General features: G+C 46.0%; 2 protein-coding genes across 2 annotated transcripts; both read left to right on the top strand.

The window, feature by feature from the left end:
* Positions 1–3,681: 3,681 nt before the first annotated feature.
* On the top strand, positions 3,682–6,829 carry PtA15_12A564 (uncharacterized protein; the record flags this gene model as incomplete). The annotated part of the gene is made up of 18 exons (XM_053162186.1): positions 3,682–3,927; positions 4,009–4,231; positions 4,309–4,406; positions 4,475–4,521; positions 4,586–4,610; positions 4,690–4,847; positions 4,922–4,954; positions 5,030–5,131; positions 5,192–5,238; positions 5,301–5,439; positions 5,507–5,636; positions 5,704–5,806; positions 5,881–5,918; positions 5,990–6,022; positions 6,088–6,127; positions 6,190–6,265; positions 6,331–6,487; positions 6,563–6,829. The coding sequence occupies 18 exons, from the start codon at positions 3,682–3,684 to the stop codon at positions 6,827–6,829; spliced, it is 1,962 nt and encodes a 653-aa protein (XP_053026129.1).
* Positions 6,830–10,863: 4,034 nt separating this feature from the next.
* Positions 10,864–11,190, top strand: PtA15_12A565 (uncharacterized protein; the record flags this gene model as incomplete). The annotated part of the gene is made up of 1 exon (XM_053162187.1): positions 10,864–11,190. One exon carries the CDS (start codon positions 10,864–10,866, stop codon positions 11,188–11,190), a length of 327 nt encoding a protein of 108 aa, XP_053026130.1.
* Between the last annotated feature and the right edge of the window lie 623 nt (positions 11,191–11,813).

Below are 11,813 nucleotides of genomic sequence, written 5' to 3' on the forward strand. Positions count from 1 at the left end.
CTCAATTGTTGTTCAAACTCAGAAGAGCCTTTCCAATTACCTTATGAGCCAAATACCTGAACCCGATGGTATTGAAAACTCACACTGCTGACCTTGATCCTAATTTTAACTAACAAGATGCTTTGCAATCATCTTACAATTGCAATCCAAGGACACAACTTTTTTCTTTTTGGAAGAACAGGTAATCATGAACGGAGAAGGAAGCACAAATTGATAAGCCTATGATTTCCGCCTTGTATAGGTCACATATTGCTTCCACAACTTCTTAGCAATTCGAATAAAAATAGTTTGGAGGCAGCCAACGAGATGGTGCACAGTGCTTGGATGGTTTGAGTGGTGAGGTATTGGTCTGTGTTTGGGTGGTTGGAGGGTGAGGGGAGGTGAGGCTTGAGACCTGAAGCAATGAGTGTCTTGTGGTACGCGAGTTTGGAAAAAGTGTTTCCAACACCCGTTTTTGAAAATGCACTAAAAAAAACAGGTCAAAATTGAGTTTGAAAATTGGGCCCGCTGTGGTACAGGCCCTAATATTGGTCTCCCAGACCAATAGGATGGTTCACGTAGGGCCAAAATCAGCAAGACCAAAATAAAGTTTATCCCACGGTCCCAGCCAATTTGGCTGGGAAGGCTTGCTGATGTATAACATCAGCAGGGTTAAAAAATCCCTACCGTCCTAATGTTATATTGGCAGGGCCCACCAACACATTATCCCTTTGTTGTAATGTATTGGTGGGCCAAACTGACATAGGATTGGTTTTAACTTGCGGAGACCAGTATTATATATTGGTAGAGCTGGTCGCTTTGAACCCGGGTACCCGTTCGTGTCCGGGTACCCGCAGCCTTTTTTGGGCAAAATGAGACACCCGCAGAGCGGGTACAGGCGGTACCCGCGCGGGTATTCGCGGGTACCTGCCACTTCATCTTCTGTCGCCGAGGTTACATCGGCGACCAGGAGGTTGTCTTCTCGTCGCCGAGGTTACTTCGGCGACCAGGAGGTTGTCTTCTTGTCGCCGAGGTAACTTCGGCGACCAGGAGGTTGTCTTGTCCTTGCCGAGGTTACTTCGGCGACCAGGAGCTTACCTTCTGGTCGCGCGGCGAGGTTATTCAACCTCTGCGCCCAGGATGATTTCCTCTTGGTTGCCAAGTTTTTTATAACCTTTGTGACCAGGATACATTCTGGTCGCCAAGGTTTTTTAACCTTTCCAACCGGGATGATTTTTTCCCTCTGGTCGCCGAGATACAGCCCCGGCACCCGGAAGGAATCCCTCCTGGTCGCTGAGGTTGTCTGTCATCGGCGACTAGGTGGGTCTTTCTGGCTGCCAAGGCTGTAAAACCTTGGCAACCGGAAGGGATCAGGCCTTCCAGCCGAAGAGGTGGGCGGGTGTGGATTGAACTACCCGGGTACCCGCAGGCTTTTTCCCGGAATCCCAGGCATCCGCATCCGCACCCGCACCCGCTAGCGGGTACCCGCTGCCCACGAGCGGGTACCCGCCAACGGATACCGGGTACCCGCAACGGGTTCGCATATATTGGTTGCCTCTGGTCAACCTTACTGCACAGGGTTGCAACCAATACAACCCCCTTTGCAGTGCTTGCTACCAATGTGTTGAAATCAAAATCAAAGCTTTAGGCAACGTAGCAGGGAAACTGTTGCTCCTACTGTTGGTTTAAGGGCCAAAGAAGAAATTTGAGACTTCAATTTATGACCAACAGGGCATCAGGGGGCTCACACAAAGGATTATGCGGATGCTTTCATTTAGGGTGTTCAAAATTGATTTTTGAATATCATTTTACATAAAATCATAAGATTTATCAAAGTTTTGAGAGGCGCTTGAAATGAAGAAATCCCTCAACTTTCACCCCATCAAAAGTTTGGACATGTAGATCTTATGATTTTATGTAGAAAGTGGTTTGAAAATCAATTTTGAACACCACAATTACAGAATAAAAGGTTAAAAGACAGTACAAATTATAGGTTTAATTTTTAACTGCTTCAATGTTTTTTTTGTTTAACTGCTTCAATGTTTTTTTGGAGAGGGACTTGACCGGAAAGAATATGAGAAGAAAGGGTGAAAAATGTCATGTATTTTCATTTATCAAGATGCCAACAGTGATTACAGCAGTGATAGTACTCATTTGTCAAATGCTATGTTGGTATCCAATGGGGTCAATGTCATCCAGGATTCATAAGCATCAAGATATTTAACTGGAGGACTTCCCGTCAATCTGGGAACCCCTTCCAGACCCAGATCTGAGCCAAATTTTGCAGGGAAATTTAGGCTTTGAGACTCTGGGAGGCTCTCAGATTGCTCCCAGATTGCAACGGGAAGTCCTCCACTGGCCCACCATTGACAAGAGTCCCCAAAGCTGCGGGACAAGATGAAACACCACTGCGCCATACACATCGGGATGATCAAGTCGTGTCTATGTACATGTCTTGATAGACGTGGATCCGGTCGTGCCTAATGACGCGCATGCATCTTCACACAGATCTTCAGTCTTATTCCCTTATGTATGCAACATACAGACCTATGCAGACTATTGCAACCCCTTATATTCAAGACTTGTTATAAATCTACATTTCTCAGGCGCCTTGCCTTGCCCGGCTCTGTATGTCTATGAGCTGTGGGTTGTTTTAGACAGACATGGATATGTAACAAAAACAATGGGTTTGAGGAAGAATTGTGCAACGAAAAAGTGATAGGACAATCGAAGACGCGATGCAGCATGATCCGCATTTTATGAATTTTATTTTTAGAAAGCTATAGACTTCATAACATCCGAAGATTAATAAAGCTCTTAGCTTGGAGTGTGGCAGAGGTTCATTTGGCTGCTCCAGCTCGGCCTATGAAGAGTTCAATTAAACAGACGAGTTGAAGAGAAGCCCATGCGGGACCAGCGCTAACCTCAACAGTTCGTTTCCCCGGCGAAAGTGCGGGAGTGAAGTACCCATCCCCCTGGACGTTTGACCCTTCCAGTAACCTGCTCTAATGTAACGGCGGGTGTGCGATGCGACAGCGATGCTAGGAGAGGTAGTCGGGACATCATTGCACACTCGTACTTGCATTTATGTGTACATTAGTGACCTCACCGATACGCAGATGCGTGATTCATTTCCCAGCTAGCAAGCTCTAGCAAGCCTACTGGAATCGATTCGTCCAGTCAAGACTCAAGAGCCAAACGGCCCAAGAGATCCGGTCCTCGCTGGCGTTCCAGCTGAACATGTACCCCTTTCCGTCGGACTTCGTAAGTCCTGGGCAGTGAAACTCGCCCACTCAAATGGAAGTGTGTTTGAGCGAGACTTCGACGCTACATTGGCGCAGTTGCTATCCTACTCCAAAGCCTGAAACGTCTTGTGGGTCGACTAAACTTGGACTCGTTCAATCTTCAAACCCATCCTGTTGATCTTGTTATGAGGTGATGCTCAACAGGAACAACACATCGCCCGATTTCCTTCAACATAACTGAGGATCAGTCTTGATAGCTCTCTCACTGCCAGCCTCCAATCTCGTTCATCTCTCTTTTCATTCAAGATATTCGCCTCCTCCCGCTCGCCAGTGCCAGACCGGACTACTCCTCATTGTTGCAATCTTATCATCTGCGGAGTCTAGAGGACCTTCCCGGATCAATCAGATCTTCTCGCACCTCACCCTTCCGAAGCAGGTTCCAAACTTAGTCCAGGCCATGGGGATCATGCCGCTGAATTCAAATTTGAAGATTGCTGTCAATATACCCCCCTCGGCGGCCATTGCGCGTCAACGGGCATGCTATCGGATGTCACTCGCCCTCAACTTGATCGTAGTAATCACACTCTTTATCACAATCTATGCATCCATTTTCCTTCTTATCATTCTTGCCACCCCGGACAACCCTCGTCTGTTCGCTCGCTCACCCGCATTAACAAATTCTCCAAGCGGCGGTTATGCACCGGTGAGTTGCTTACATGTCTATGGATATCAGATCTTCTCGACGAGCTGACCTTTCTTGGACGTGATCTGGTTGGATTTGAAGGTTTGGGTAGATTGCCCCAATGACTTGTCGGTCAGACAACCAACATTAGCTGGTCCACTAGCTTCCAAGGAAGCAGAATATATCAAAAAACGGACACTCAAATCCGTTCCTTATTGGCGCTCTTATCTTTCCCGCGCGGGTCTCTCAGACTTTGACATCGAGTCATTCTTGAAAAAAGCTTCAACCCAAGGAGCTGTGAGAGGACTCACATTGCCCAATGTCGGTTAGTGACATGGGAATATTTCTGGCCCTTTCCTCCTCTTACGCGCAGTTTTTCTCATGTCTTGGAGGGATTACTAGGTTTGGCACTCTCAGGCGGAGGACCTAGGGCAGCTTTGATTGGGGCTAGTATGGTACACGCTTTAGATGATAGAAATCCCGATGCGGTCAGGGCCGGCGTAGGTTATCCGAAGATCCCTGTCAACTTGGGCAACTCTTTTTTGGCTAATAATTTGTTCTTGTTCAGACCGGGGGAATTATCCAACTGGTCAACTACATTACTGGACTCAGTGGGTGAGAGAAGTCTAGAAAGCTCATTACACAAATCGCCTTACTAAAGACTTGCTGTTTTGCTTAGGGGCTCTTGGTTCACTGGCTCATGGGTGCGTTGGTTATGTCGCCAATTTCGTCAGGGGCACATCATCTCACTATTTCTGACATGTCTTGCGCACTTATACTCAGTCCACCAGCAATTTCCCTGATGTCCGAGAATTAGTTTCTACATGGAAACTGCAGCAAGACAATCAGCCGCTGGATTGGGAGACGGTCAAGAAATACCCACCAGCAGTCAAGATTGCAAGAGAAAAGGCCAATGCTGGTTTCCCGGCTAGTCTTGTGGAGTAAGTAGTTTTAATCAAACAAAGTCTCCAAGACCAGAGCATTAGAGTAATTAATAACTGGCGTTTTCCTAAAGTGTGTGGTCTTTGATGGTTGGGAAGCATTTTCTGTGAGTACATTCAAATCGAGTCCCATGAGACATGGCTGTGCAACTGAAGCTTACATCTCATTTCACTTTAATCAGAAACGCCCCCGATTACGGGAAAAGTGTTTTGTTCAATTCTATTAGGGACGTTCCCGCATTTCAAAATTACGATGCCCCCTTCCCGATCATTGTAGCTACGAGGTGAGTGCAAGAACCAAATTGAGCTTCTTTCAAAGATTTGTGCTCATTTGTCAATTGCAGTCGTGGAGAGAAAGGACGCAGTAATATAAACCTACAAACCCCTATTTGTGAGAAACATCTTCCTAATCCCATTTGCAGACGTACTGATGCTACTTGTACTGTCATTCAGATGAATTCACCCCGTACGAATTCGGTGCATGGCATCCTTCAATGAACGGTTTCATTCCGATCGATTACCTTGGCACTAGCATGTTCGACGGAAAAACTATCCCACAATCACCGTGTGTCAAGGGGTTTGACAACGCTGCGTGAGCGCTCTTGATCATCACCTACAAGTTAATTCGTACCAATAATCTGACTTACATTCCTACATAGCTTTATAATGGGTTCTTCTTCTAATATCTTGAGTGAACCGTTCGCACCCAACGAGAAAATGACGTTGTGGAATAAGATTGTCGCTGGGCTATATGAATATTTCACTCGCCACATGTATGACGAAGCACTGGTGAGATAAACAATAAGTTGCTTTTATCACACATCGCTAAGGAAATTGGCTTTTATTTCACCATTAGGTATTTAATCCATTCAATGGGCTAGGTATAGGATCTGGCACTAAACAGGAATTTCCGGATGGTAAAGATACATTGCTTTATCTTGCAGATGGCGGCTTGGGAGGTAATTGCCAAACCACTCGACAAGCTCTCACATTTATCTTATTGATAACAACTTTCGTCCCCCCCCCCAATCAGGCGAAAACATGCCGCTGTGGCCCTTGATGCAACCTGCGGTAATTGAACTCTCGTCTCTTGTTCATCAAACACTACATTGACGACACGCGGCTGATATATTTTTGTTTAGAGAAACCTGGATGTTATAATTGCGGTGGACGCCGTAAGTTGCGGCTCGCTTCTTTAAAAATTGAACTGTTATTTATTTTTATAGCTTTTGTGACACAGCAAACAGACGGAGTAGGATATGTAATCGACGCCCGAGGCTGTGAGTTGCACTCGAATTTTCTCTGCAGCCAGTTGGATCTCGAACTGAGTTTTGCGATGCAGATTCCAATGGAACGTCTCTATACATGTCTTATCAAAAAACCTTACTACCTGATTACAAAGGCTATAAATTCCCCAAGTAATTTTATCTTTCATCCATACAAACTGTGCCGCCGCAACTTACCAATGTGCACTTTTTTCCAGGATTCCTGATTACCGCTCGACGTTCAGTGAATTAGGCTTACACCAACGTCCATCTGTGTTCGGATGCTACGAGACCGACGCGCCTCTGGTGATTTACTTCCCCAACTACTTTATGGTTGCTGCCACAGATTTCACGACAGTCCAAGCATCTTACACTGTTAGTCAATGTAACGCTGAGTCTAACTGGTATCGAGACTAATCTATTGACACGAATTATCTTTTTCTTTCACAGCAAGACGAGGTTGACGCCGTGTTTGATAATGGATTTGCGATTGCGACTCAATCTATCGGGAAAATCAAGAACAACACACTACTATCTCAAGGGATTGAAGAGAATCTTCAACGTTCCGGCGAGTTCGCGACTCCTGAATGGTCTACTTGTGTTGCATGTACTTTGATTGACCGCCAGCTGCAAAGGGATGGCATACCTCGGACATCGCAGTGCGAAGCCTGTTTTCGCCAGCATTGCTATGTGGAATCCTCCTCAACTACAACTTGAGCTCTATCGTCACGCTCCAAGCACTTTCCAATTCTACCTCTTGTTATATATCTTGTTTGCACTTTTGGGCATGTAACATTTTGGGGTTGATCATTCTGTCTGGTTTATTCTCTTCTATATTTATTTTCTCCTCATCTTTAATCTCTATATCAACATCCAAAATTAGAAAACCGATGGAAAAGGTTGCTCTGCTGCATTATTTGTATTATTCTCAAGTCTGTTATGTATGTACTTGATTGATGCAGGTCAGATTGTCAGATGGTCTATTTATGCGTGATTTTCAGCTCACTCGTTAATAGAACATGAATCAATCAGTCATACATTTCTTGTTACATGGTTGTCTCCACAATTGACCTAGCATCAATACCTTATCAGTCTTATGTTTGTCATACATTTCTTGTTACATGGTTGTCTCCACAATTGACCTAGCATCAATACCTTATCAGTCTTATGTTTGACTACATTCATGGACACAAATATGTAGATATGAATAGGTATGTGTATACATGTTGCAAAATTGACTCCCAAACATTAATTTTCCGACTCCCAAACATTGCGGACGTCCAGAAGACCGGACTTCGGAGTCCGCACCGGGTCACCAGGACCCAAACATGGTCCAGGCAATTTTGGAAAATTAATTCCGCTATCCAGAATGCGAGTTGAAAATTTAAATTCACAAAAAATGGCAAAAATGAAGAAAAATTTATATCTCTGCACTGCAGCAAGGGTGAAAAGCTTTTCTGCGCTGCAAAAAAGCGGCCTTTTCAGCGCAGCAAAGCGGTTCCCGCTTCTCTCCCACCCCAGAAAGCGGCAGCGCAGCGGCCAGCCCGCTGCGTGTTTGGTTTTCCCAGGCAAAAAGCGGTAGCGTAGCCTAAAAAGCGCCGCTTCTGCTGAAAAAAAGTAATAGAATTCACAATACTAAGAGATTTATTTCTCATAAGGTACTGGTCTATCTGTCAAACACAGAGACAAGAGAAATAAGAAAAACAATGTTTTACCTAAGAGCGGATTGGTGGCTGACTCTGGTAGAGCAATAACAGTATATGACAACGATGAAATGACTGCGAAGCAGCTGAAGTCGCGCAGTGGCGATGGGGAGAGTCCCTACATGTAGGGACTCGAGGTCGATATTTAGGGACGGCCGTAAATTTTCGACGCAAATAGCGCCCGCGGTGGGTTGGGTTGAGGTGGTAAATTCCTGAAAATCCCAACTAGGGCCCCGATTTAGGGCCCGCGGTGGAAATGCTCTTAAGAGGCAACTGCGCTCGGCGGCAGTGCTATGACTTCCAGGGAAGAAGCTTCTAGGAGAGAATTTCTCTTGCATGGACTCGGTAGGTGGAGCGCTTAACACTTGCCTATCCGAGCTGCGAGGCTTTGAGCGCTGCTGGTATCTGCAGATTATGCATTCTGACAGTTAGCATCTATGTGCTATTATAAGGCACTACAGCGCAGGACTTACCTTCTTTTGAAGGGCTGAAGATCCTTTTGCTGAGGCTGGAACCTGATAGGTCTAGATGGGTGTTGGAGGTTGGTGTGCTGGATCAAGGATAAAAATCCTGTCAGCATTGCTATCCTAGCTATGGCTATCCCAGCTAAGGTTCCGATCCGGTGCCACGGAGCCGGATATCACCCATCCCGCACCCTGACCCTGGTCTAATCCGGAATCTGGCCAGATTTTAACGGATCTGAAAGCAAGGGGCATTTCCCAAAAAAAGTGCCAATTTGATTGGGTATGCCGGGGATTCCCTGGTAGAGTTCCCAATTCATGCGGGTTTGACGGGTATTCCCCGAGACAAGACCCTATTTTTGGGTGTTTTTTGAGGTTTGCCCGCATAAATATTGCTTTTGGAGCGCTTTTCACTATCCGACCGGATTCCGGATCTCTCAAGCTCAATTGCAAACCCTGATCCGGCCTGCGGGGTTTCCAAATTTCTCTGGATTGGAACCTTAATGCCAGCTTTCCTACTTACCTTGAAGGTATTTGGGTCTGTTTGGGTTGCTTTGGCACTCCGTCTAATGTCAACGTGGCTAAGGGCCTGTACCATACAAAATCTGTTTTTCCCGTGCGAGGAAAAAAGCTTTCTTTTTTTCAATATTCAGTTTATCAAGAGGTAAAAACTTCCTGCACTGCTCTCCCGGCCCAAACTGTGTATGTACATACATAAATACATAACACATGGGTCTGCGGGGGATGGAAGGTCCTCAACACTAGACCAATACATTCATTGTGTATTGGTCCAAGATGAGAGGAGGTGGGCCCAAACCTCTCCCTTCCTCTCCAACCAATCTATGTAGTAATTGTATTGGTTGGAGAGAAAGAATGAGGGAAATTTCTCCAACCAGTGCAATAGACCGGTCCGTCCAAGGGCAAAGGGGAGATGGATCCCATCAGACCAATACAATGTATTGATCTGAGGGGAACACTCCCCTTCTTCCTCTTGGGCCAATTGTATATTGGGCAGAGAGGAAGAAGGGGAGGATTCCTCTTGGACTGATCCAATAGAGCGGTCCAAGAGGAAGGGGGAGAGAGCTACCCAATACATAGTATCAGTGGCAGAACCCTCTCTCTTCCTCTCCAACCAATCTAGTTGTATTGGTTGGAGAGGAAGGAGAGAATTCCTCCCAGACTGATAATATCAGTCTGGGAGGATAGACAGACCAAGGTTGGTCCGAGGTGAGAGATGGACCGATACATATGTTGCATTGGTCCAAGATGAGAGATAGACCAATACAAATGTTGCATTGGCCAAGGAGAGAGGCCCTGGTGTCTTGGTTGGAGGGGGCTCAGCAGAAGGAAAACACATATGAGAAACAGGGTCAGACCTGTTTCTGGAAATTGATTGTTTTGAACAAAAAACAAGTTCTGGTTTCCCCCAAAAACAGGAGCTGTGGTACACGTTTTTGAGGGGAAACTGTTTTCCGTGGGGAAGGCCGTTTTCCGGACTAAAAACAGCTTTTTGAGCCGCTATGGTACAGGCCCTAAGAGGAGAGGAACAGGGTTTCAGCTTTTGCTTACTCCTTCTGTCTGGGAGTCACATGCATATGCATGGACCTAGGGAATGCACGGACTTACCGCTCCCCCTTGCGGAGTTAGGGTTGCGCTAGAGAATCTGCTGTTGGACCCGCGGCAGGTACCCGGCACCCGTTGACAGGTACCTCTGGCACCCGCCCCGCACCCGCGCGCGGGTGCCGGGTGCGGGTACGGGTGCCTGTTTTTTGGGTAAAATGCTAACTTAACACAAGCCCCCCCCTGGGAGGCTCGCTGTGGCTGGCCGCGAAGCGGCCCCTCCCGCAGGGAGGGACTTGCGCGTAATATCAAAATTTTGGCTGGGAAAGAAATCACAAATGGCTGGAGGAAAAATATTAAGCCTCAGCCAGCCTCCCCCTCAGGTCCTGTGGACCTGCCCCAGAGCCCAAAGATACTTTTGGACCTCAGCTTTCATTTGGCGCTGGTCTCATCCCCTCAATTCGAACCATTCTCCCCCTACATTTTTTTGAAAATAACAAAATTCAAAAAAGGATAAACCAAGGATCCACAAACATTCATGCCTGGCGGATCCTGGATTCGCAAGATCACAATCTCTGAAGATCACTGCCAATACATCAGACATTCTGCTGGCAGATCCAATTGGCCTGTTAAGTACGACTGTGTTTCAAGTCCTTTATATGCGCCTGCTCACCTTTGAGCACTAACCAAATCCGATTATCCTCAAACATGCACCCTATCCAAGCTCAAGAAAGCCCTCCAACAATCCCCATACATGTCTGAATCATAGACATCTGTGACAGAAAAAATTCCCATCGATTAATTCCAAAGAAATTTTTTTCAGCTTTCCTTACAAACGCGCACAAGTCTGTCGCTAACCGCCAAGGGAAATGGTCAGGGAAAGGACTGGCAACAACGATTGAACTTCTCCTGGACCTTATATCACATGTGAAAGTTGCATTCCATCCAAAAAGAAAGTGGTGCAACAGTATTTACTCAATCACATAAGAACATTATAGATGCAAAATCTTTGAATGTAGTTATGCAAATGGCGCGAAAATACGACATTTTTGATCAAGAAGGCCAAGAGAAGAAGCAAAAGGCAAAAGATTCTACTAGTAATGAAAACCAAGCAGATGAGATGCAGGTTGATGGAGAAGCGACCGATACCGGAGATACAAGCCATCCTAGCGCAATAGATGAAGCAGATAAACCGGCGAATAATGAGCAACCTGCTGTATCGAGATCTCAACGAACGACTCCGATCAAAGTGGCGGACTTGTTTGTTGAAGGATTCATGAAGCTCCAAAAGGAATACAAGGCCGATCCACTCTTAACACGATTCAAACTACACATGCCTATCAATATCAGCTGAAGACCTTGATGTAGATCACGATGTGGAAGAGCTAGCAAACCCACCAACTTACGAGGTTTAAGAACTGTTTGGTAAGCCGTACTCAGCTTTTACTTCCTCCATGATCCGACGCTGACTTGCCTTTCGGAAATCATCGGCCGCTTGCCTGGCTAGCTTCTGTGCTTGGTTTTTGGCACGGATTCGCTTCTTGGCTTCTTGTTCCAACCTTTTTTCCTCGGCCTCTTTGGGAGTACATCGTTTTTGTGTGATGACCGGGGTTGGCTTGTCATTGGTTGGTCGAGTGATAATGACATTTTTCACAACGCTAGTTCCTACACTTCGTACTCTTTCCGATTGATTTTGATTTCCGCGACTATCCAAGAAGCAATTGATAGAATGCATTAATACATTGATCTGTCCATCAAAAGCCTCTCCTCCAATGACATCTTTCAGCTTTTCATTGTCGACTATCTTGTTAACATTCTTTACAATTGCCTCGGCATCGTTTTCTCAAAAGAATCTTCTGGCTACAACAGTCCCGCCCGTCCCCACAGCCGACTCAATAAATTTGTAGCAGTCTTGCTTGAGAACTCCCTTGAGTGCCACCATCTCGGGCTTGGTTAGTTTGACAGGTACAGCTCGGG

This window comes from Puccinia triticina, chromosome 12A (assembly GCF_026914185.1).
Source record: "Puccinia triticina chromosome 12A, complete sequence".
In the NCBI taxonomy this organism is placed as follows: Eukaryota; Fungi; Basidiomycota; class Pucciniomycetes; order Pucciniales; family Pucciniaceae; genus Puccinia; species Puccinia triticina.